The sequence below is a fragment of the Arctopsyche grandis genome, chromosome 9, assembly GCF_051622035.1.
Source record: "Arctopsyche grandis isolate Sample6627 chromosome 9, ASM5162203v2, whole genome shotgun sequence".
NCBI lineage: Eukaryota > Metazoa > Arthropoda > Insecta > Trichoptera > Hydropsychidae > Arctopsyche > Arctopsyche grandis.
The window spans coordinates 18,242,073-18,270,053 of record NC_135363.1 but is presented as its reverse complement, the minus strand read 5'-3'; the positions used below and the strand labels follow the sequence as shown (position 1 = coordinate 18,270,053).

The window sequence follows — 27,981 nt, the reverse complement described above, 5'->3', positions numbered from 1 at the left end:
TTAATGATAATTTTACATAATTACAAATCTATCACACTAAAGCAAAAAGTGCACAGTGGCAAATCTTTTAAAATCGACTACGATTACCTGTAACGCAAAATAGCAATCGGCACCTTTCTGATATTTATAAAAAAAGAATAGAAAACTAACACTATAAAAATGTATGCTTTCAATTTATGCAGATACACAATTCTTTGAGCCATTTATTTCATTATGCAAGGCGATTCAAAAAAAAATATAAGAATTTTATAAAACAAATACAAAAAAGAGCCCATCACAATTAAACTAATTTGCATTAATCAATAAAAACTCAATTCTGCGTTCGTTATCTATTTTAAATAATGATTTCGAATACCATACCTTATTTATATAGTCGGTTAAATATAATAATTAAATGCACGTAGTATCAAACGTCAAGATCAAAGGTTTGAATATAGTCCAAATCAATAATATAAAATTGGGAATAACCAGTATTCAGATGTGATCAGGTGAATCGGTTCACAAGTGTAATCATATATATATAAAACGATGTTATAAGCTTAAAAATAATAGCAATATTCAAAATTGCCCATCTTTTAGATTTTATTAATGGCATACCATGGGAAAAACTTCGAAAAATAAATTTAACAGTAAGTAAATCGAAAGTAATTCTCAAATTTATACTTGAGAACATATTTATCTATTTACAAAAAATGCTTGATTAGAAAAATATAACCAAAAAAAATTTGATTCAACCGAGTGACACCTAAAGATTTATAAAAAAAATTCAACAATAACACTTACGATGCAATTTGCATCATACAAATGAAATTGATTTTCGTATATAAATATTTTCAATACAAGATTGACTAAAATTATGCTATTTTTTTCCGCAAACATTAATTTCTTGTAGAATCCCGCATTTGAAAAATATTTATCATTATTATAACTACTTATTCCGATTACATTCAAGCCCTTTACAAATGAGGACAAGACTCATACACGTATATATATATAAATATATATGAAATATAATATTACATAATAGGTACTTGTTTTCAGCAAAATATTGCTTTCCTGAGAGAACCAAATCTCATGTATATTGTCACTCGAACGTAAATAGTTACTGAATAAAAACATTCATCATTTTAACAAATTAAATAAAGGCAGCATAACCCATGTTACATATTGACTAGGTGTTATAGGAGATTGGTTTATGTCCTTTGACGTTTCAAACTTCTTGATCACACCATTCTGCTAAGCCTCTTACAACCAATTCTCGGTTGAGAGATATCACTTGCTGCAAAAATAAAATAAAAACTGATTAGAAATTTACAGTTCAATTGAAATATCAGGACCAAATTAAAAGCGGCAGAGATAACAACCTGTGGGCCTAGCGTGAGATAGAGATAGACTTGTGGAAGACCATCCTCATTATAACCAACAACCTGAGCCTGCAATAACTGTCCGCTTGTTAAACCGGCTATTACTTGCACCGCATCGGGAGACCACTCGCCTATAAAATAATAAGATGACAATTAATTTCGTTTTCAAAATTTTCTTTTAAATCAATAATGAACCAAGAGGTTAGTAATAAAAATAGACTTATACCCCCATCAACAGGAGCTACATGAGCTAGCTGAATTTCTGTAGCCTGGAACGGTAGAAGCATGAAGTCGGTGCGAATTTGTTTCAGTAATGTGTTGCTAATATCCATGAATCCACCGAAATCTACTAATTTTACTAGTGATGTGTCATTCTCAGTGTTTGTCATTATCACTTGTGTCCTATACCAATTGTTGGCAGTGGGTGCTGCACAAATCATCCCTTCTGCAAAGTTATAAATAATTGGATATTAATTTACTAATACTTTGTGAAATCAATCATCTATGAAACGTTAAATCAAATTACCTTTGACTTCCGAAGGTAGTTTGGGTACTTTTGGGTCTTGATAGCATACACCCATTAAAGTGTGTAGCAAATGTAGAGATGGATATGTGGGATGCATGGGTTGCTGCAGGAATAATTGCGAAGGACTAACATAACAGCTTATTATTACATCATTGTTGACTCCCTCCACAAGGTTTAGCTGCAAGAACAATTCAAGTTATCGTTATAAACATTAACACTGGATAAAACATTGATAAAGTGAAAAAACGTGCGTGAAATACTTACATTATAGCTATCAGCCAATGAAGAGTAATCGCTCTTACATAACTCTGCACTAACGTCCTTGAACGAAATACGGAATTTCTTTTCTGGCAATTTTTGCTTAATCATGTCAAGAACAATATCAACGTCTTGTTGAATTCCTAAAATAAAAAAACGTTATATTTTAATCAATTGAACGAATGTCTGAACAAAAACTAAAGTTGAAAAAAACTTATCGAAATGTATACCTTCAATCACACAAACGTTGTATTTTGGCGACTCGGGATGTTGCCGTATAAAAACTTTCGCACCAGTTGCAGAATTTAATTTTTGTATAAACGTATGCTTCAATCCGATTAGGAAGCCCGTAAATGACCTGGAGATTAAGAATTGATGGCAAATATAGTTAGAAGATTGGCTGACATCGCCAGCACTTGTGGGTGGTGGGCTTGGAGATTCGGAGCACCCCTTGCCACTGTCATTAGAGCCCTGCAAATCGAATGGAGAATAAAATCATTGACATGAAAGTACAAGTGCTTCAAAATTTAAACGGTGGTTTTACGGAATGTACATACCTCACTGTGATTATCGGAAAAGTGTCCTATTGAAGGACTAGCTAACATAGTATCTGACGGACTATGATTTGCGGAATCTCTGCCTTGAGATATATCGATTTCGGCAGTTTCAGTAATTAACTCTTTTTCTGTTCTCGAACCTAAGTTACTCTGTAGGTCATTATGCTTGTTTTGAGTAGCTTCCAATTCTTTAGGTGGACTATTTTCATTACTTGAATTAATTTTTTTGTCAGATCCATTTGTTTTATCAGTATTACTTTTTTTATCGTTAATATTTCTTCTAGATTTCTTATTTTTAGTAGAAATTTTATCATTTTTTGTAATATTTATTATTTTACTTTCAATCATTGGTTTCGAATTATTAATTATTTGTTCACATTTCATATTTGTATCTTCATTTATTGTGCATTCGATTAGTGGAACGGAAATTGCTTCTGTCTCTTCTTTTAATATATCTTTACTAGGTATTATTGATAAAGATTGTGGTAATGACTTTTCTACTATAACTTCTTCTTTTATGATTTCTTTGACTGGTGACACTGATGATTTAGTTGATGGTACGACGTTTGTCACTCTATTAATAATTGCGTCTTTATTCTCATCATTTAACTTACTATTTAACAACTGATCAGTCAAGCAAGATATAACCGGCTCCTGCCTAACACTGTTTGAGACTTTAGACTTAGTATGCTGTTCCTTTATCGAAGACGAAGTTTCGACTGGTAACGACTTGGGACGCTTTTCAGCCATGGGTGGAGTGTTTTCCTTGGAATTCTTTTTATGTGTGTATTCCATTTCGGAGGTTTTTTGCGATATCACTTTATCAATTTCGATGTCTAGTTCCTTATCTGTTAAATGTATCGGAGAGGACCGCTGAGAGTTGAATCCGTTGGGGATTATATCAATGGGAGCAGATTTTACTATTAATTTAGTCGGACTACTGCAATGATTCTGATTAACTTTAGCTTGTTCAACTACCTCTTCGAGCTCTTGCTTCAACGTTTTAACATTCCTTATATTCCCCCCAGGATCCGTATTACCAAACCCTCTTCTACGTCTGTACCAATATATGCCGAACAAAACCGCAACTGACGGCACGGTGAACACTAAAAGCTGCCGATAAAAAGCCATTGTACAAATCCACTTTTACCACAAATAGAAAACACCTGAAAGCAAAAGAAAAAAAATCGGTTAATTATAATGCGAAGAAATTTTAACGAATGAAAGAATTCTGCAAAATTTTGCTTAATCTGTGTAATTAAACACACAATTTCAAATATGCTACGGTCAGTTTGGAAATGTGTGGTTTGTCAGCGTAACATTACACGGACAATCGAAGCATACGAGACGGTGGCGGTGTGAAGAAGATGAAAGCATCAGACCGGATCTCCAGACTTCCGACCCACACCTTCACAACCGGTATGTGAGCATAATAATAATACATAAAACCGCCTGGCACACGCCCATTATAAAATACGAGCAAGGTGTTAATTCGTCACCAAAACATCGGTCTACAACGTAATTAATTAGAGTTTAGCCTGTTTCGTTGGTAATAAATTGGTAAATTTATCTTCGCAATGTGAGAAATGATAGACACATGCAAATATAAGCCGATAGGAAATTAGAAATCGATCAACATTGATTTCGTGACCGTTTATCTCTTGTGGTTTCGTTACTCGTGTTGGTAAATCAGCGCGCATTCTATTGTATGTATATGCATTTATCGCATGCACTTTCGTTGACGATTGTTGCTAACGGAACTACCAGAAATACACATTTTCATTTATTGCCAACACGCGCGCATTACACCGTTTTACTTTCATCATACGTGAAACGAATAAATCCAGTTTAATTAAACGCAAACATTCTCGAATAAATTACAGCAGATAATAGAAGCGGAAAAAGTCTGAAAAAAAGTCATAATATTTATTTCACATGCTGAAAACGGTTCACTTCTATGAAATTACACATGCGTTAAATGCGCAAGCATACGATAAGAGAACGAAAATAACAGTTTTATGTGAAAATGAAAAATATAAAAACATATTCCTCAGAGCACGCGATTCAGGCTCCAAGTTCAATAGTGTAACGATGCTAACGTGCAGCCTTAAATGAAATAAATACAATTAAATAACAATAAAAAATGTTAATGCGACCGGTTTACCTCCATAGAACTGAACAGTTATCTAACAACTAAAAGAGAAGCTCTCCGTGTTATAAAAATATCAAAGAAATATAACATGAACTTTCATACAACAAAACGAACGGATATATTAGTTATGACGTCATATCCGTGATTACTTTTTTTCTAAGCACAATCAATATAAATCTATAATAATACGTTTTACAATGTAAAATGACAAAAACTGTGTCACGAGCGCATTTGAATTTTGCACACTAAACAATACGTAATAACATCATACTGATAGAGCAAATGATACAATACATTGCTTTATAAATATTCGTTTATACTAGCACAGTGCACGCCACGTAAACAGCAGTATGAAAAAAAATCTGTAGTTGCATTCTATGTATATGGACACATTCCGTAATGTGTATGTGACTGATCCGATACAGCAGCAACCGACACGATCTATGCAGTACATGTCAAAGAAACGTATCCAGCAGAACCTGTTTTCTTTAGCCACTGTGATAATATTTTGAACGGCTATTAATACACGACGTAAGTCAAAACGACATTTAACCCTTTGCCCGCGTCACCAAATTTAGCGAACATGCCCTGTACGCGGCTGCTTTTTTGCGGATATTGTTATCGCGTTTTCGACTATAAATATAGGTTGTAATATTTTATAAATTATTTTAGCCTATATTGAATTTTTTTTGACTACTGCCATCTATTGAATTTGGTAAAGTATACATTTAGTAATATTTTCAACCAAGTTATACAATTTTAACACAATAGACGGCTCTCATACAGGTTGGAACTTCCAAGACATCTATGCGTGTCCCACGCGCTGAGGGCATGTTCGCTTGGACATGTATAGTAGTCGTACGCGGTGGAAAGGTTAATGTCAAATTAACAGCTCGCACGACCCAATCGGGATCCGCCCGGTAAATCAAACGTCAAATGGGTTGCCAGTATCAAAAATAAAATTTGATAGTGATTTGCCGGGCGGAACCCGATTGGGTCATGCGAGCTCTTTTTTTTATTTGCAAGGCGAAATGGTAATTTGCATATTATGTCGTGATAAATACCTAATTTGTCTGGAAATAGGGCTATTTTGCCGGACCGATAAGTGGTACCCTTTTGGAAATATTCAGGCATGACGTCATCGTGGCGAGTGCACCCGTACTAACGAAAGTCTCACCATGTGCATATAAATATTTTTCGGAAGTGTCATATTGATAAAAAAATATCGTCTCGACGATACAAAGTAAGCAATATTGCGCTTTTAGTCGCGCTTTTATATATGTAAGCCGATTTTGCCCTGCACCCGTCAAAAACTGCATGCGCGTGCCGAAAATGAGCGGTACTGTATAGTACGAACAAAACTAGTCTTTTCCGTGCAATATTGTGCCGAGCAGTGTTGTCAAAATAGAGAGAGTACAATGAATTTTTAAGAAATGTCTAGTCTTTTAAATAGTGCACGACAAAAACAGTACAAGCGAGCAAATCTTCTCAAAGCCCACCCACATAAATGTCGCATTAACGAAATCGATAATACCCATTAGGACTACTGATAAAAACAATACACAGCTTTTAGTGATAAAAACAATATACCGAAGAGCGAAATAGGGATCAAGAACAGATTCTGCGTATACCACAATGAGTAATCTGCAATTAAGTACATTTCGTTCGTTCATGAACTACCACTTTATTCACACACTAACCAATCTGGCCAGGTTTAATGTACACCAAATGATAAACTAACTAATTTAATCACATCCTTTATCTATGAATGCGTACCCTGGGTTGCAATATTTTTAAAATGAGCAGAAACGGGAATTATACCAATGTTGTAAAGTGATTTGCATAGAAGATGCTTTTAAATACTTGGCGTTTTAACATTTCAAATCTTCATGCGACAACTAGTGAGTCTATCTTGAACAGTTCGTGTATAAACTAAATGTCTTAGTATGTGTATGAACGAAAATTCGAGATGCTAATAACTCAAATTTGCGAGACACTGCGGGGAGTATACCGATTTTTTGAATCCGTCAAAATAATAATAGTCAGGAAAATCGGAAAATTGGCATCCATACGCCATCACTGGCAGAACACATTGATCGAAGACCTTTCTCTTCAGTGCGGCATTTATGATTTAAAAATGAGTGCTGACGTGTTTTATATTGAAAGCCCGCCACGCTGAAAATTTCGTCAATATTTCCAACTAGAATTATTAAGAAATCCAACAGAAAGCAGGCATAATAAAAAATGGCAAAGTTTGAAAACGGTCGGATAAAAATCCAAACTTTGTCACACGGCCAAATCGTTTGTAAGCTAAGAAGAGGTATGTAAAAATTGTAGCTAATCCAAACAAACCCTATAATCACTACCCGAGATAACTACCGCCGAGGATTTCGAGTTTTGTAAAGGTGTGTTTAGACTCTCTAATATACATTGAAGTATAATGTATAGAATAATCATTCCTAACAAAAGTATCGCTTAAAAGCGAGCTATCGAAGAGAGAGACGGAAAGTCAGAAGAGAGACAAAAGAGTGAGGAAAAAAAATTCGTGGAAGTGATCATCCCTTATCGTCCCTTGACGTTCAGGGACGCACGGACGCATACAGATGTTCGGACTTTGTCGAACTAATACTACCACACAATTTCACTAGTAGAGCCTATTTCAAAGAGATCCTACTGCTACAGAGATTAACAATCAACTAAGCAAAACAGCCGAAATCTCCGTTTGAACGGAGTTTTTGTAGCAACATTTTTGTAAGCTAAGAGCGCTTCTACCCATTCTACTTCAATGCTAATATATCTTGGAAAAATATAAAATAAACAAAATAAGTAATTAATGTATTTTTCCAAAACTAGTCGCATCTTCTTCATTGTTGTTAAAATGTAATTAGCTCACAATCTCAATTCCAAGTCACAATCTAAAACACTCAGCAGTTAGGGATTTCCATTGGGAAATTCTGCTCTAGTTATAAATTCAGAAATTCCGGTGTAAGCGAGTCTTAATAAACGTTGACAAATGAATGACACGGATCACACAACTCATGTTCAACGCTACCTTTTAAGGCTTAGCACGTAGTATTCCTGTTTACTTTGTACATGCAAAATTTACAGAGCCTATCGGCGTTTTGCAGTCGTCAGCAAAACGCCGATCGGCGTTGGTCAGCATTCACGAAAACGCAGATATGCAAGAATCGAAAACGTAGATATGCATTTGTGTGTACCTAAGAATGCGGTTGGTTTGCGTGTGAATACTGGAGCAGTTCTGGGTTACTATCGCGGTCGAATAATCTACTAGCGCTAGATAAATTTCGTAATGCAAGTTGTCCTTAGCCGCGGGCTACCATTTCATAGTGGGTCAAATTTAGACGAGAGTGTGCAATTAGAATGGTCGATCGACTAGTGTGCGAAACTAATGCCATTATGTGACGGACAAGTTCGCTTTCTATCGTGAACGACTCCTCGTCTATGTATGCAGTGTACTTGTTTCGAAATTTTTCAATAATGGCCATTTCCAGTGCAGACGCCCATCGAAACCGGAATTAATTCGATCTGGCGCAATTAAATTTTCGTGTAAAAAGTGCGATTGGCATGGAATTTCCAGCAGACTAGCGTAATAAAAGATAAAACGCTCACTGATGACGGTAATTATGAGGAATTCGCGGCTAAATCACAGTCAGATATACACATACATATACAATTGTTACATTTTAATTACATAATAACAAGACAGATAAGATAACTACTTGTTGTATAGTGGATACAAACTTCACTCTAGTGCAGTATATGTACGTACCTACGCCAGAGAGAATTCGATGAACTTTGTGTTTTGTAAACAAAAAGTTGGCATAAGTCAGTGAACGTTGATCGCAGATTTTAAGATGAAAAATCGGAAAATATTTACAATGAAAATATGCACACGGTAATGTTCCACCTTGATTTTGTTCATGTAGAGTCGAACAAAATTGCTACGAATCAGTAGACCGATGCATGCAACCATGCAACATCATTCAGATCAAAGTCTTCCAAATTGAGGATTTTATAATTAGTTATAAAAAAAATAACACATGCTCTCCATACGTATTATGCTTTCTGTAATTTAATGAGTTACATATATTACTAGGAATATGATACAATCAACTCTTCCGGAATGGTATTTGAGATTCTGTGAATGATTCAGGAAATTTCCCAGAGGGTCTGAGTCTTTTGATATTTTTTTACATAGGCATGTATGAGCCGTTATATTTGAAAGTGGCGGAAGTCCAATTTTCAGTTCTAAAAATACTATTTCTGTTTGGCTTAATTCATAAATTGTTAGCACTTATTTTAATTCGATATGTCCAGAATCTCGGAGCAGAATAAACGTACTACAGGCCACCAGTATTATTAAATATTGTTCAACGCAAAACATTACATTCAATCTTTTGCGAGATATTTCTCGAAATGAAGAAAAGTGGACTTAATTATATTTGGCTCATATGTAGGTGAATCTCCTTTTAATGAGAATGAAAAAGGATTTGCTCATTACTAATTTTGAGATATATTTAGATCCAATAATAAAAGCAAAATCGCCAACAAAATTGATAACGCATTTGAATAAAGACATTAAGCCGGAAAAGGGTAAAAGTCGATTTCAGCACAAAAAAATACCAATAAATACAAAATGAAAAGCATCGACCGTGAGAATAATTCAATATTACTCAAGTGGCTCAATTATAATACAAAGCACTGGAAATATCGCCCACGTGGCGTTTTTTCCGCGAAAAATAACATTCCATCAAAAAAAACAAAAGCCTTTTGATATCGATTGGAATATTTTGCAAATTTAGCATATTTTTCTATAAAAGTCATCCAAACAGTTTTTTTTTTACATATCTGTCATTTTCCATTGGGAAGATGGAATTGAAGTTCCGCGAAAAATAAGCAACAATTCCGTCCTAAGCTTCCACAATCACTATTTTACATGAAAATTTTCGTATCAATAAATGTGATTACATTAGGAATATGCATGTAGAAGTTAAAAACCTGACTAACATATTATGTCACCCTAATCAAATCCATCCTATTTGCCGTGTAAAGTTGGTTTAGGGGCAATTAATTTAGAGGCCGGAATCTGAAGGGGCTGTTTATTGTTCAAAGATTGTAAATGCATTGTTAAAGATTTGCCGAACCTTTTTTACAAAGCATTTACAACAATTGAACAATAGGCGGCTCGTTTCCGGCTCCTTCAGATTCCGACCTCTAGTAATTATACGAGGTTTTTGCTATTGTTAACTTCGTAGAAATCCATTTTACTAACCTCTTCTTACTTTCATTATAGAATCTTGCTTTGAACACTGTTGGAACGATGTATTGTTATTTGCGATTGCCCTAATGACCACCCAAGGTCTACTAATGAGTAGACCACGGATACTCATCGGGACAAATCGTTCTTTTGCTATTGTTAACTTTGAACAAAAACATCTCTTACAAGCTTTTCTTTGCCTATTTATTACTAGTGGTTTTACCCGGCTTCGCTCGGTATTTGTAATATAAACATAGCTACTTTTTCACACACCAAGTATCTTTCGAAATTATATATTAGATTATTATATGGGTATCCAAGTTTGTATACCTACTTGTACAGCCTTTATTTTATGTCTATTCATGTGTAGACGTAGGCGATTACCACGAACAGAATTAATATTTAAAAGAATAATTCTCAAATTACTACCAAATTCAACTTCAACTTGTGAGACTAACTAAAATGTATTTTTCATCAATTTGATTAGAATTTCAGGTTTAAATACTCAGCATCATCACTAATATGAGTAATAATATAAATAACCAAGTGAAGCTAGTAAAAAAAGAGGTACTTATCGGATATATGGGTGCAACCGAGCATTCAGTATACGCATTTACACCGACAAACAAATACACGACAGTTAAATAAATTTAGTAAGCTCATTAAGAATTTTGGTAAATAATTTTCCACCCAACAGCTCCATATTTTAAATTAAAAATTTGTTTATTCAACAAAAAAGCTACAGACCACTGCTTTATAGTTTTTACACTTCAAAGAAGGCCAACATTGAAAAGCAACTTTGGTTTTACTAAATAACTTAATTTAGTGTTCCCGGAATTTAGTATATAGTTCGATGAAACGCCAAACACCGATTACGTACTGTCACATTACTAAAACTGTGTGCGACACATAGAGGCCATTGATTAAACTGTCGTGTATTTGTGTTATCGTACGTACGTGTGTATACCTACTTGTTGATATTGTTGTGGTATTACACTATCATTATTTTCACGCGATCCTTATTGACAACGGCGGTTTATAATAGATTGAAAATAAGCGCGCGTTTGGGGCCCCGAAATGGACCTTTTCTACCAAAACTTACAACTTACAAATTATTATCATTGTCCACAATGCGTTCGTAAGCCAATACCTATTTTACATTGTATTTTAAAATATAATTTTTTTATTCCAAAAACTGTGTTTTAACCCTTTGAACGCTGACCAACGCCGATCGTCGCTTTGCCAACAAGTCCATAGACCTGAAAAACGATAGGCGTTCTGTTTTGAGCATGTACAAAGTAAACAAGAATACTACCTTTCCAGGTAGCATTGAACATGGGTAATTTAACTTATGTCATTAATTATTATAATTCATATGATTAACGTTTATAAAGACTGGTTTACTACGGAATTTTTGAATTCATAGTCATAGCAGAATTTCCCGATGGAAATCCCTAGCTGCCGAGTATTTTAGATTGTGGCTTGGCATTTAGACTGTGAGCAATACATTTTAACAACAACAAAGAAGATGAAACTAGTACATTACAGTATACATTAATAGACCTCTTTGGCATATTTTATATTGTCGCAAGATATAATAGTCTAAATACACTTTTACAAAACTCGAAATCCTAGACGGTAGTTATCTATGGTTTGTTTTTTATTAGCTACAATTTTTATACCGGATTTCTAAACAGTTCTAGTTGGAAATGTCAACGAAACTTTCAGCGTGGCGGGCTTTCAACAGAAAAGACATTAGCACTCAAGAAATTAAGTACATATATGTAGTATATAAAAAATATGGTTTTGTAAAATCCTAATGAAAAACCACGCTAAAAAACGATGATGGCATATTTATACTGAAGTGGGGGCCCCAAAATTCAAACGCGCCTGAGGCCCCCCCATTTATGTACTTGATCCGCCACTGCGTCTTGATAGTGTAATAGGTCAGTAGCGAATCCGGGTTGTGTTGAAATCCGCAATATACTATATATATAGAATCCGTATTGATAGTATAATACCCCGTAATAAGTACTGAAAAAAAAAAACACAAACAGCGTTTCGCATCTACATATAAACATTGATTTAAAAAAAAGTGCGATCGAAATGCGAGTCGTAGCATTTAAAACTACACACACACAGCTGACTTTGAAACTCGACCAAAATACTACTACGCACATACAAAGTCGAGACGCAGGAGGGAAAATATAGAAGAGGGGCAAAATCGATCACGAGTCGGATCGGACGCAAATGCGAAGAAAGCATGGTGAATGTGTGGAGGTGTAGAGAGAGAGGCGTGGAAGTGAACGCATTGCGGCCTCGCCGAAGCGTTCGGCGAACGGTGGCGAGGCGCAACGTGGTGGTGTTGTTGTGGCACCGGCACCGGCATCGGCAACGCGGGATGTGCATGCGATGGGATGCCTTCTCAGGACGAAGACATGGAAGAAGAACACGAACATAGGACATAGGACGCAGGACGATACTCACTTGTCGGGACGCACCCATTTCGCCAGCGGCTAAGCGAACACTACGCAGTAATAACAAACGCACGCACGCACGCACGCGCACCTACACCGGCCGACGTACGAGACACGTCCTATCGGGTCGACGATACCGAAGAGACTGCGGCCGCACGTGGTGGCACGACTGTCGCCTTCAACGTGGCACCCTCGCCCCTGCCTCTGCCTCTGCACCAAACCACACCAAACCACACCACACACTCCCCTCTACGCCTCACCTCACCTCACCTACACACGCACACACCTTATCACCACCTGTTGACCTCTCGGTGAGGGGCGAGCGGGTAGCGGGGCCGGGGAACTTGGCGTAACCCTCCACCTCCCCCTCCCCGCCGATGCGTACGTTGTATCTTGTCGTGGAAGACATAACCTCAACGGTCCACTTGGTAAGGTATCGGCGGTGCACGCTTGCTAGGTTTGAGTGGGTTTGGTCATGCCCGTGCCCGTGCCCTTCTCGTTCCAGAGTGGTTCAGATCAAATCACTGATACTTTCCTTTTAAAGGGGGGCGACCATGATACGACCGTCTGGTGAATGGTGATGTTATTCAATTTTCGTTCCAAAATAAGTTCTATGCTTAGGGTTGCCAGATTTATTGCTATCCAAACCGGGACATTCTAATTGTACTCCCCCGGGCACAGATATTATAAGTGATAAAAACTTTGTACAAAGCGTATACATTTGAGATCCTTCCATGTATTAACTGGTATTTCCTTTCTTTTTTTCCAGTTTGTTTAGTTATTTTTATATTAAATGAAATTAAATACATATTGCCAAAGAAATTTGAAAAAAAAAATGATTTTCTCAATCTCGCTTTTTTAACCATGGATGTGGGTCTACGGTGAGATTGAGATTCGTGCATTTTTTTGCAGTTTCATAACTGCGGGAAGTCGGTATTTTTGAACAATGAAAGGTCAATAAGCAGCTATCGAAAACTGGGACATCAGGCTGTCCCGAAAGGTTCTTTCGGGACGAGAGGCTTGAAACCGGGACAAACCCGGAATATCGGGATGCCTGTTATTTTATTCACGGTGAATCCAGAGTCTATTCATTTAATAGCTACTAATTCAGTGATTCTACACGTTCTTTTTCTTGTTAGTGTTTATAATAAATATTAATAATGTTATGTTAAGTGTGATATTATGTGCTGTTATTTTTAGCTTGTGACTTTTTTAAAATTGAATTTAAGTTTTAAAAAATGTAATGAATTGAAAGTTTGTTTTATTTAATGTGCGACAAAAAAGATCGCTTATATTGATTACATCAAGATGGTTATAAACTTTTGGGAGGACTAAATCCCAATTCGACGACATAAGATGTGGGAAATGCAATGGAATATAAACTTGCCCTCTGTGAGTAAGTGTACTCGACATACAGTGCCTATTCAAAAAACAGTTTATATATTATATACAGCTTATATATTTAGCTTAAATCTGTTTATTTTGTTCCGACTGTGGCTTCCCTAGAGTTGGCTATCCTCCCTAAGTTACTTTTTGGCTTGTGCCTCCATTGAAATGTTCTGGAACACCAAGGAGGTTAGGAAACGCTAATCCTAAAATACTGTCTGTATTTTTTCTAAATTTTACTAAATTACATTATTATTTTTATATCTTACCATTTTAAACATAATTTGTATGTAATTGCGTTATCACATTGATTGGCCACCCCCATTAAGCATTTTCTATGTATAACCATTTTCTATTTTCATCATTTTGCTTTTCTAATTGTTTTTATAATTACTTTGATCATATTTAAATATACATTTACAATATATTATAAATACAGTCAGCTCTCATATAATATAAAACGATCTATTCCGCCAAAAAAAGGGAAAAAAAACAAAAAGGGAAAAGAAAAATAACGAAATTATTAAAATAAAACACAATACAGGATATAGCGACCTTCTAACTTCTATTACCTACGCCTTTTTTACTGAAGCGATCCAGCACGTTATAAGAGAGTTGACGTTTATTTGATATTTAAAATAAACTTGTTCACCCCACTGACATTGAGTATACACATAATATGCGTGTAAAAAATAAAGTCCAAATTAAATATACATGCCTATGTTTAAAATGTAATAAAAATCGTTTAGCTCTGGGCAAAGCCGTCGCAGTTACACATACATATTATTACAGACTTAGCTGCATACGATAAATAGAACTCATCGCATCAGCTGATTATCAATCACATGCTAACTGAAGAAGCCCAAAGTCGACATTAACACATAGTCAGTTTATAATTGTACCAACTTGGGACTTCAGTTACCATAACATAAATATATAGAATAAATCTATTCAGCTGATAGAATAAATCTAATTTACTGTAGAATTATACCAGTTACTTGGTTAAATAAATGGAACGAACAATTCAAGAACCTTCAGAAATATCCGTCTGCTCCAAAATTTAAAATTTATTAAAATATACATACTTTTACCGGTTAACCTTGATAGCAGAATAGCAAAAAAATACAAATAATAAATAAATGCAAATAATATGCTAGTTTGACGTAAGCAATTTTCCTCGTAAGACATGAATTGTGATGCATATCAGATACCATTAAAAAACACAATTTTCTCTCGGTTTGATCAATACCGAAACCGAGTACACGAGCAGTGTGTATGATTTATGCATTTCCAGAAACAAAGGGGAGAACTAATTGTCCCCGAAAAACACAAATCGACAAAATAACCCACTAAATAATAAAATATAGTTGAATAATTAAAAAAAAAATAACGATTCGACACTTTTTACTTACTATGTGACTTAATGTTACAACGTAATAGCGATAATTTTGAGGTCGCAACAGCGCACAAAATTATGTAAACTCGACTAGAGAAATTTTTGACAATGTCAGCTGATTCTGAATCAAAACAACGCCAGAATACCCAACGACATTTACGACAAAAAAATTCTACCTTTGGAAACAGTCCAATACAGCAATTAAACAAGCACGTGGCTTTACTCGAATTCGAACACAATATACATAAAAGCTTTTATAAAATTTCAAAGGCGTGACAGAATGCTAGAACTAGACTGTCGTTTAAAAAACGGCATCGCAAAAACAGCTAGCGGCAGAAAATCCGGAGAAAGCAAACATATATTTACTTGCTGTATATATACAAGTAAAAAAAAATCTGGTCTAAAAACTATGGCGACCGTTTCAGAGAATTACGTAAAGTTTAGGTGTCGGCTGTCGAGCGAGGTGAAACTATATCCTAGATAGAAAGCATGTTCACGGCCGACGAACAGTATGCACTTTTGGGTTGATGCACCGGATTGAGACAGGTAATAATTAGTTGGAATCGAATGCAGGTGAAATGCAGAGCAGTCCGTGGTCAATGACACCGTTAGCTCATCTCGCCAGCCAAGCGGATGACTATGGCCCGAGCTACACCTTTGGCATCGATCGCGATCATGCCAAAATTAAATAAAACCTTGCCAATTTTGAGCCGATATGTCAAAACAATAAAGTTATAACTGCACCAGGGAACGCGCGTACCATTCGTGATTGAGGAATGTAGACGCCACAGATATAACGAATCGTGAATAGCCAAGTGAGATTTCAATCGCCGGTTAACCAACCACGTTACGTATGGTGCAAGGGTAGAAAGTGCATATATTTGGGTATTATCGACTGCGAAACTAGTATAGGTATATACATAAAAAGTTCGAGGAAAAGCCAGGTAAATTTCCGGTGCTCGTTGAAACGATGCTTTCAATTTAACATTTATACCTACGCCAAGCTTCAAAATAAGAATTACATAGATACAGAATAGCATTGTTGTATTAAATAAACGTTCTGGAGTACTCTGTGCTGCGAGAAACTGAGGATATTCTTTGAAATAAGAAGAGGCCTTGTAAAGAGCGAGGCTTTCATTGCAAACCTTCATTAAAAGAGGAATTGTTCGAATACTGAATAGCATCTCTAATCCTCTTCCTCTCATAAATCATCACTGAAGTTTTTAAAAATTTTATCAAGAGAGAAAGAAAAAACCATATCATCATTGGTATATCTTTCGATGAAACTTCTCATTCACAATCAAAATGAAGCATTGATTATCTACTCCATTTTTTAGAATAATCATGTAGCATAGGTAAGCAGAACAGTACTATTAAATGGTTATTTTTAAAGGGTGGGCGTTTAGACTGACCTTCCTTCCTATTAGCATTATTATTCAGAGACCTAACAAGTATACTAAGGTCGACCAACAAACTTCAAGACTAATGATTTACATAGGTTTTATTTTTAAAAGGTTAGAAACCCCATTTTACTTAAAACTAGTAAGTGGTTTGGTAAAACTTCAGGTATAAAAAGTGCGTCGTACTTTCCTCTTAAAAACTAGATTATAGACAAGATAACTTATTCGAGTACGACTAATGGGTTATATGCCATATAACGTATATCCATGCTGATATTATGTTCTTTAAATTTGATAAACTAAAGGTATTGAGAAACGAAAAAGATATCTGCTTTCCATTCGAACGGTGTGAACATAGCGCGGTATAGCCTCCAGGTAAAAACTAGTTCTGTCACTTGTATATTTGAATACAAACAAAAAAAAACCAAGGCGAGTACAAGTATTGAATTCTAAGGACTAACGGTATGATCATACTTAAAAATAAAGTGCACAGAATATAAAACACTTAATAGTGAAATTAATTTACTAAACATCACTACATCCCTGGCAATAGCAGACTTTATGCGAGCAAACATTATAAATTTAATAAAACAAACACAAGTAAATCCGTTTTCAATACTTCATGACCTATCCTAGTCTACGTCATGACAAAAAACTCGCACAGATAAACTTGGCAAGAATTATTTGGTTAATACTCTGCAGGTCAAATCAATCACAGTGTGTAATTACAAAATTGTTTCGTAACATAATAAAAAAAGTCTAGTGCAAAATTGAGGTGAGTCGTCGCCGACACACTACTCACACGTTGGGTCGACGTTCTTCGAACGGGGAATTGGCAAAGAAAAAAAAAAGAAGAAAAAAAGAATGGTCGAAAAATGAGACAACTTCGTGACCGGCTGATGCTGCTCCCGAAGAGCGAGATCAGGTTTTAGTGCAGGGTCGATATTACATACCCGGAACTGTCGTGGAAAACTATAACGGCACATTCACATGCAACTGAAGCAAAAACCTCGGCGATTCAGGGCAATCATTTATGTACAACACAGGAAACTACATACATCCCCGGTTACAAATTGGTCTTTCGTCAAAATTTCACACAGAAAAACACGAGGGAAGTTCTTAATTAGGTTCAAATATCCAGTAGAAGTTTCGAAACAATGTAAAAGCACCGTTGTGGCGCCTGAAGCGTTTATTTCACGTCTCGAGTTTCTGCACTTAATCGAGCGCAACAACGACAAAGCGAAATGGCGAACGATCACCTGGCCGATGATGCTTTGTTGACAAGTTAAAAGAAGCAAGACCGATCTATCGGACAAGGTTGAGAGGAGTCAAACAATAACCATTCCAATTTTTTTTTTGTTCAAAGTTAGCTCATCATTGCAATGACACTTTCTATATTTTCTTCAAGATACAAGAATACAATGACTTGGCTACACCCAGATAAACAAGAAATAATTTAATTGACATTTTTTTGCATATAAACAAAAGGTATTTAAATAGTGCTAATTAATTAAACCTAAATTTTGACCATATTCACTTTCATAAAAATAATATACACTCATAACAAAAAATTCCAAAATTCAACAAATATATTGCACACAAGAAAAATTAATATCACTGGAATGAATTTATTTGCACTTTAAAATTACTAAAGCATACGAAGCCGTCAGTACTCTTTTAAACATGTTTGTAATTTTTTCTACTAAAAAACGATTTCATAAGGTTAAGGTGTATCTAATTACAAACCTCATATCATGCTGCTTTAGTGTTACTTAGTATTCTAATTAAAATTCAGTGTATTTAGTGAATACTATTTAAAATAAAGTTCCAATTTCATATTCCCCTATTTAAATCATAGCATCCTTGTGTAAAATATGAAAAAATTACAATACCGGTTAGCTGGTAATGACTAGAGGTAGGACCGGAAGCGCGCCGTCTATTGTTCCATTATTGTAAATGCTTTGCAAAAAAGGTTCGGCAAACCTTTAACAATAGATTTACAACATGTGAACAATGAACAGCGCGCTCTGGGTCCGCTCTTTACTAATGACCTAAAAATCACTAAAAAAATTACCGGAAAAACGTAGTACAGTGGTCGGCAACCCCTTTCGATTAAATAACTAATTAAAATTTATCAAAATTGACAAATTCTGAGAACTGCAGCATATTATTTTAGGAATATATATTAAACTATTTACTTTTAAATAAATATTCTTATTTAATTTAAAGAACAGTCTCCTAAACAACAGAATATTTTGAAATCCATTAGAGCAAATGATTGTCGAATTATATCTTTGTGCAAAAATTGTAATATATACAATATACTTTCTCAAACATACAATTTAAACTTGACCTGGTTTTTGGGGAATTTTAAAACGGAAAAATATATGTAATCTGAAATATTTTCAATGCTACTGAGTAGGTGATATTGAGAGCCACACTTTATCATACAAAGAGCCGCCGATTCCTGATAACTGTTTCGGTACAGTGTAACCTTTTTAAATACTTTACTTTTTAATATGTAAAATTACTAATAAATCAACGGTAATTACACATTTAAAATATACACCTATCTCATTGAAAAATATTGATTTTTTCAAAACAACGAATTAATACAAGGTGTGAGGATCATATATACGCAGTTCCGAGTACAAGCGTAAAGTCGTGACCAGTTTATTTGCACAGCACTTAACAGAAGCACGATGTCTCCTATCAAACTCGATAATAACCAAAGTTTCGCATTTAAAATTCAATATTACATACATGAAATTTGGAATTTCACTTGGGTCGAATATAATATTCGCAACAGTAAAATATCTTAACGACATTGTATTCCTGAGCATTTTGTCGCAGTGAGGTGCCGAGCTTGACTGGAGGTTATCTAAAAATGATCCTCTCTCGATTGCAGCGTGTTGTGAGGTCAGAGACGGACCTCGACGTCTTATCTGACCTAAACAAACGACCCATCCCTACTAATAATCCACAACTATAGAAGGTGAGACTAATTCAGCGATAGACAACCTACATATATACATATGCATGTACAATAGTGAAATGACTGGAGGTAGGACCGGAAGCGCGCCGTCTATTGTTCCATTATTGTAAATGCTTTGTAAAAAAGGTTCGGCAAACCTTTAACAATGCATTTACAACATGTGAATAGACTGCGGATAGAGACAGTGCTTTTTCCAGGAATCGGGGCGGTTTGGCTATATTTACAAAGCTAGAGTACAAAAAAAAAAGGTTGGGTGAACCTTTTACAACAATTGAACAATAGCATTTACAATAATTAAACAATAAACGGCACGCTGTGGATCCGGCCACTACATGTGAACAATGAACAGCGCGCTCTGGGTCCGCTCTTTAGAAATGACACAATCTGGGAAAATTGAAACTCCAACCAAGTCGCACACAACCAACCATTCAGAAAAGGGGAAAATGTCTTGAAACGAAAAATTTGCAAAAATTTTAATGATCTTTTTTATTACTTTATCTATGTAAGTAGTCAGGGCCGCCTAGAGGGAGAGGGGAACCGGGGTAAAGTTCCAGGGCCCCCGTGTCGGAAATCGTACCCGTTAATCATTACTTTTCTTATTCAATTATTTTAAAAAATAACAACCAACATATAGGTATGTTTCATATAATTCTGATTTTTCGCATACTAAAAATATATCTATAAGATATTTTTTGAAATTTGTTTAGGGCCCGAAATTATTTTTCCCAGGGCTCGGGATTCCTCTCGGCGGCCCTGTACGTAGTAACAATAGAAAAAGTTCAGTTTATATATAAAACATGCGCCGCAGACGTATTTTTTTTAGATGAAAGTTTTCGAATGCAAAATGTAATATTTTTTGTTAAAAATTTAATTTTCAATAGTTTTCTCAGGATTCATGATTAAATCAATAAAATAAAGAAATCGCAGATCTACGAATCTTGTTTTTGTTTAACACGGTTACTACAATTCAGGATAAATTCAATTTCGATCGCAATCAATCGGTTGGTTTCATTCGATAATGTGAAGAAAATTTAATCCAAAACAAAAAAAAAACGATAAGATTTAATAGTATTTAATTCAATAAAAAAAAAAAACATTGTTTTAATCAAGGTGTAACAAATCTCTGAAAAAGCATTTACGCCGAACCTCCCCCCACATTTGTTAACTTTCATAAAAAAAACCGCCATAAAATATAATCTCTTCATGATAAACAAAACAAAAAAAATATCTATTGAATAGCTGCCCACCAGGTGAGACTAAAGTAGGACAAAAGATGAACAATCACAGCATTGTGTATAAAATTATATAAGTAATCGAATTATTATCGGTGCGGAAAATTCGCAACGATAAAATGTCACATGTAAATATCGAGATACTATTTTCAATTTGCTCGTGCAGTTTCAGTGCAACACGAACATACATAAATTACACGTGTATATAAAAAGAACACGCTCCCCTAGACAGGTCCACACGCGTAAGTGCAAAGCACTATACAATGCACAATATGACATTGTATAATAAAACTTGTATAACGCGCTAGATTAAAACGGAAAAATAAGGAAATGGAAAGAAAACATGATGCGGGATATCTTAAATTTTCAATCATTGATTGTAATTTTCTTTTCTTCTTACTAAACCGATCCGGCGCGTTATAGAAGGGATGAGAATCCAAACGAAGTTGAATGTACAAATTTACAGCACGTGAGCGCAAATGACTCAATAATTGACATTCTACTGATCTAAAATAGAAGCTATGGCGAATATTTAAAATGTATGTACTTACAATAGCCACTTGAGTACACAAAAGCTCGACTCCGAAAAAACGCATGGCATAATCGTGACATAGATGAGACAAATGTTTATGTATCAACTGTTCAATCGGATAAAAATATCTAACATAGTAACAACAAAAAACACAAGCAATATGTTCTAAAGTAAAAGAAAATCTGGCATCGTTTTAGGTCAGATCAGATTCCACCAGTTGTATCATACAATTTTCTGTTATTCACATAATACGCAATAAAAGACAAAAAGACTAAATATAATACTATTGAAAGTATATATGTAGTTGGCGCAATTTTGTAGGAAATGTAAAGCCAGTACATGAACCCAGATATCAGTGACAAACAACAGCAACATTAAGAGGGTTGGATAGCAGCGTCACTTTTGAATATCGCTTTATAAAAAATGTTGTTTTTGTTTCTGTCTTCGAGCTACAGCCCGAACTACCACGAAAGTGAGTGAGAGTGTGTGTGTGCGCGCGCGTTTTGCATCGAGCACAAATTCCCAAACATCGAATATTATTGATGTATTATTGATGCGAGCGGGAAATATTTGTACTTGCAACGTTTGGGAACATGCATCTTTCGTAATATGCTGTTTCGGTCGCTCGCGCTTATGAATGTATTTACGCGTCCCGCTTCTTTGAATTCTCCTTTCCGTCGTGTCATATGCATATCGTTCAGCGTTTGTTTGTACGAAAGTCTAAGAACTGAGTACTTACAATGGATGGAAGAAAAGGGAAGAAATAACGTATGTTCCAGTCGACTAAAAGACAAAAACGATATTTTAAACGAAATATCCATCTTACAACACATTCGACCACCAGGTAATAATGCTTTCTTGTGACTTAGTAACTATTATTTATTATGCAAAATGTAGTGATGTGAGCATAGCATAGGAAAAGGAGTAAGACAAGGAGATACAATCTCGCCCAAGTTATTCAATGCGGTGCTTGAGGGAGTTTTCAGGAAATTGGATTGGGATACAGCCGGAGTAAGCATCAATGGTCGCTTTTTGAGTCACCTTCGGTTCGCAGACGATATAGTTCTAGTAGCTCGTGATTCAGCTGACCTACTTATCAGACTAACACAGCTGGACAGGGAAAGTAGAAAAGTAGGATTAAAAATTAACGTAGATAAGACTAAACTAATGTTCAATAGTTATTGCATGCCTGATAGCATCCCCTTAGATGATAAACCAGTAGAAGTAGTAAATAATTATTTATATTTAGGTCAAATAATTGACATGTCTGGTAGTAAAAATGAAGAGATAAAGAGACGTATGAAATTAGGGTGGAGTGCATTTGGACGGATGAATGCTGTTTTTAAATCAAAAATGCCACTCTGCCTGAAGAAAAGGATCTTTGATCAATGCGTTTTGCCAGTGATGACGTATGGATGTGAAACTTGGACACTGAACGCCAAGATGCAAAATAAAATCCAATGCACTCAAAGAAGTATGGAACGCTGTATGCTTGGCATAACGAGGAAAGACAGGAAGCGGAACACGTGGGTGAGAAATATGACAAGGGTAGTGGACATAGTGGATAGAGTGAAGAGATTGAAATGGCAATGGGCGGGTCACGTAGCTAGGAGGATGGACGAAAGGTGGACAAAAGAAGTGCTTGAATGGTACCCGAGAGAAGGCAAAAGAGTAAAAGGAAGACCGCAAGGAAGATGGGTGAACGAAATTAGGAAAATGTGCGGAATGAGATGGATGAGTGTTGCGCAAAACATAGACGAGTGGAAGCGTGTTGGAGAGGCCTTCATCCAGCAGTGGATGGCGAATGGCTGTAAATGATGATGATGATATATATATATATATATATATATATATATATATATATATATATATATATATATATATATATATATATATATATATATATATATATATATATATATATATATATATATATATATATATATATATATATATATATATATATATTTATAAATATATATATTTATACATATACACATACATACATACACACACAAATACATACATTCATATACATATACATACATACATACATACACATATACATATGTATTCGACTTACGACCGACGGTCAGGAACGTATCTCCGTCGTAAGTCGAGGAATTCCTGTTTACTTTATAGTATTCTCGATTTACAGTGACATCGATGTCGCCAATGCTGCTGCTGTTGGAAACTTAGCTGTAGCCTCCACAAGTTCTGGACCGACATCTTTGTATACAGTTCCGCGATATTTATTCGATCAAAATTTATCAGAAACAGCTAGTTCAACGTCATCAACGAGGCTTGATGATTTAGTTATAGAAGCAGAAGCAGACAATCCCAACGAAACAGATATTCATGAACAATTAGAAGGGCGCAGAATAGTAGATATTAAATATTTATTTTCAGCGCTTTCAAAAATTTAGCATGAACACACTAATTGTACATTATCTGACTTAAATTTTGTGAAAGAAATAAGAAAAGGTTTTCTCAGCGAATATGTTTTTCGGTGTAGAATGTGCTTAGCAAAGGAAACTGTATACTCCGAAGATCCGAAACTGCAATTTTCCGCAAATACTGCTTTCGTAGAAGGAATTATTTGTACAGGTAATGGCTATTCACAATTAAATGAAATTTGAGTCGTGGAACTTACACAAGCATAGAACAACATTTAGCGCCAACAATCGAAGAATGTGCCTTTGATGAAATGATTGTCGTTGGTGAAGAAGAAAAAAGGCTCGCCATTTTAAATGGTGACATAGACGAGGAAGGATATCCCTTACTGACAGTCATTGCAGACGGTTCTTGGGCAAAGATATCATATAAAAGTGGGTTTAACTCCTTGTCTGGTGCAGCGTGCATAGTAGGGCTCCGAACTAAAAAAGTTTTATATCTCGGAGTACGAAACTCTTAGGGCGGTTTCAGACTAGCGTTTTATACGCGCGTATAATCTCGTTTTTTGAAGTGCATGTAGGCACGTATAGGCGCTTCGTTTTCCATACGCGCAACTCGTACGAGCGTAGACGCGCTTATAAGCTCGTATTATCCATGTTGATACTAAATCACCACTACCGGTTCGAGCGAAAACGCCGAAATAAGCCCGTGTACGCGCGTTCGGTTTTTTGAAGCGCAAAAAGTAGCGCGCGTGTAAGCGCGTATGGCGAAATGACCGTATACGCGCAGAAATAAAACGCTAGTCTGAAACCGCCCTTACTGCTGCATATGTGCCAGAGCTACAAAATTAAATATAGATGCAACTGAGCACAAGTGTTTTAAAAATTGGCGTGACAGCGCTAATGTCATGGAAGCTGATAAGTCTATTTAAATATATCTATATTTTATTTAATAATGTGTGTTTTATTTTCATTTATTATTTTATGTTCAGTATATTTGTTATCTGTAAATGCATTTTCATTTTTCAAAACTGCACCAAGGAAAGATCCCTGGAAAATATACTTCCCACTTTTATTACTAATTGTTTTAATAAAAAATATATTTGCCTTCTGTTTGTACCTGTGAACAATATTCAAGAAGAAAAAAATCGTATATATCAATTTAAAATAATTTGCCCGTGAAAGGGTTTAATTACTATAATCTTTTCCTGTATTTTAAAAAATGTGAATATTTCACTAATATATATGTAGAAAATAGATTTTAGTATTTTATTTTCATTTTCTCCGCAAACAAAATGAAAAAATATTTTGAATAAATTCAATAATTACTTTACATAACACATTGTTTTATTTTAGAAGTTCGTATAAAAGTGTCACGTACATACATAGACACACCAATCTGGAGAAATAAAAAGAAATCGACAAGTCAGAAGTTGCAATTTGGTGTGCGCGAATATAGTACTTATGTATCGAAATATGTAATACGTACATATTGTGTAGTTACGATTCGAGCGAATTGTATATCGTATGTATGAACTTGTCATGTGAACAGTGGTATATGAGTCGTATGGGAGTGCGTATGTGAGTGCGAGTGTGTGTGTACAGTGTACGTGTACGTGTACTAGCCTCGGACCCCCCCCGACCCCCGCACATATATTGAGTAAAAGGGACAGATGCGCGTCCAACAGATTCTACCTCTTTTAAATTTACAAAATCCAGCTTTCCTAATCAACTATTTTCTCCTCCAAAACTGAACCAATTTTAAAAAAAATTTCATCATCGGTATGAGAAAGATATTTTCTGTGCATCTATCAGCGTATTTTTTTTAAAATCGACCGTTAAATAAGCACGCTGGACTCTTTTCGTGGGTGTAAAAAAGAGGCGATTTTATAGATGTTTGGCGGCTCCTAGCTCCTACAAAAAATAATAAATCAAAAAAATAAAACGATAGATGCACCCCAATGGTGGATATCCATAGCATATTAAAAAATAATTTCTCTAGTGCCATAATTGAGGAAGGGAGAAGTTTAGTAAGTTTGTATGGACAAGGCGCTGCTGTCCAGCCCTCTTAAGTCGCACTAAGAGAGTTTGTGACCTGGCATTCGGCATGTTATCGATTCAGGTCTAAAGTTTCGCAGAACTAATATTTTTAATAAAATAAAAAAAGGATTAATATTCGAATTTCTTTGTTTTAATAGACGTAAAAACCAATCAAATTTGGGTTACCAACAAAACAAGCCTGACTGACATAAATTGTAATAATCTTTAAGCTTATAAATAAGATACGTAATCAAATTTTGTTAAATAAGATCATATTTCAATTTAATCTCAAATTTGCTGGTAATCCTTTATTATTATATTTAAAACCCTCTTCAGTCAACCTGTCACGTAATGTCTTCCGACACAGATCCTGTTATTCTTTTGATAACATTGACCCGTTTTGATTTGCATAAAGTATTACATAATCTCATTTCCTTTTTTCCAATTCCTGAATCTTCTTTTATGTATCTCCATTTTTAATGGTTTAGAAGTCAGTTTATTTCAATTACATTGATCATTTTGGTGTTTTTTAATAATCTAATTTATAATTTCGAAAGAGACTCTGTATGCATATATGTAAGTATTTTTGGTTGGGAACTTAGAAAACAAAACAAAGTTTCTATGACGAAGATTCAATTTTTTTCGATTCAAATAAATTTAATAAGAAAACAAATGAATATTTACTATTAGATTCGCCATGTTTAAGCTGTTTATATTACAAATACTGAGCGAAGCCGGGTAAAACAACTATTTGTATGTTAAAATTAAATTAAGAATTGAACGCGGGCATTTAAGACTAAAAAGCATTTTCTTTTAATAAAGCATTCTAATTCTAAAAAAGGTATAGATTAAAACTTACAGCCAACAAATTTTCAAAAGACGTTTCGAAGAGTAGAAAATAACCACAATCCAGTTCACAGTTTTCGAAGTTCGTTTACTTGATTTCACCGAACTACAACACACACACACACAAAACAAATAATGAACCCAACAGACAATCGTGTGTTATGATTAATATTCGATTGAAAGTGTGTTTTGATGAAAGTGTTAATAACAAATTGTCTTGGCAGATTTTTTCAATGCGAAGTGTTGAGAAAAGTACAAAGGCATAATAATAACATAGCGAGCGCGGGTTATTTCTAGTGTTTCGGAAATAAGCATGAAGATGGGGAGCAGTCTTCATTCAAGAGCAAAATTGGCAACGGAAAATCTATTATTGAATTTACCAAATGGCCGAATTGAACTTTTCAACGGCTATGACTACCGGTTGCTCGGCCAACTTTCAATTTTTCTCGTGCAACCAACTTAGGACCCGACGACAATAATTTTCGAGGGCATTATGTAAGACAACCGCACATAAGACATTTATTTAAAAAAAAATCATCTTTGGGCGACCTTCACCTTAATACACCGACCGACCATGTTTAAAAAAGGAAAACCGGCACACACCGAACGAGAAATGCATCTGTGCAAACAAGAACCCAAGAGAACCGGCGTACGCGCTCAACTTCAACTCCTTGCTCATTACATAAGCAGTTTTAAGACAAATCATGTACATAATATGTAACAAAACATCTAAAAATATAACTTCAAATTTAGAAACTACTTGTTTTAATATTATTAATTTAATAACGTTCACGCAATTACTGAAAGCTAACATAATAAGTATGAGAACGAATCGAGAACTCATAAAATAATTTCAATTTCATAGCGTGAAAGTATCGATCAATTATCGAAGGTAAACAGTGACGAAACTGCCTACACTCGACGAGGTCATTGTACCGACGACGGTTAACTTCAAGGAGGACGTGGAAGTGCTTGAGATTGTCTGAGTGTCTTGGTGATGGGTATTATGACATACAGAGTAAAATGATTGAACGCACAGTGGGTTGTGTCGTTCGCGAGTATTGTCACCGGGTGGCGTGCGGCCGGGCCGCGCGCCAAACACTACTGATTATGATGAAGATGACGATGGTGCTGGTTGGTGCTGGTGGT

General features: G+C 35.3%; 1 protein-coding gene across 3 annotated transcripts; it reads right to left on the bottom strand.

Annotated features, from left to right (window-relative positions):
• Positions 1 to 40: 40 nt before the first annotated feature.
• On the bottom strand, positions 41 to 27,981 carry spoon (A-kinase anchor protein spoonbill). Of its 3 annotated transcripts, XM_077438334.1 has the most exons (9): positions 27,848 to 27,938; positions 26,846 to 26,938; positions 2,706 to 3,871; positions 2,379 to 2,619; positions 2,155 to 2,291; positions 1,891 to 2,068; positions 1,591 to 1,809; positions 1,365 to 1,495; positions 41 to 1,279 (listed from the first exon to the last, which is right to left on the bottom strand). In XM_077438334.1, the coding sequence occupies exons 3-9, from the start codon at positions 3,834 to 3,836 to the stop codon at positions 1,211 to 1,213; spliced, it is 2,106 nt and encodes a 701-aa protein (XP_077294460.1). In that variant the 5' UTR covers positions 3,837 to 3,871; positions 26,846 to 26,938; positions 27,848 to 27,938; the 3' UTR covers positions 41 to 1,210. The 3 variants fall into 3 exon arrangements, with proteins under 3 accessions (XP_077294460.1, XP_077294461.1, XP_077294459.1); XM_077438335.1 differs by lacking the exon at positions 26,846 to 26,938 and having other exon boundaries at positions 27,901 to 27,981; XM_077438333.1 differs by lacking the exons at positions 26,846 to 26,938; positions 27,848 to 27,938 and adding an exon at positions 12,623 to 12,995.

Excerpts from the sequence above, each read along its gene's own strand:
- spoon (XM_077438335.1), bottom strand. The coding sequence starts at position 3,836 with ATGGCTTTTTATCGGCAGCTTTTAGTGTTCACCGTGCCGTCAGTTGCG. Across the intron at positions 2,620-2,705 it reads TTTCCGATAATCACAGTGAG|GGCTCTAATGACAGTGGCAA; the intron begins GTATGTACATTC and ends TTCGATTTGCAG. Across the intron at positions 1,496-1,590 it reads TGTAGCTCCTGTTGATGGGG|GCGAGTGGTCTCCCGATGCG; the intron begins GTATAAGTCTAT and ends ATTATTTTATAG.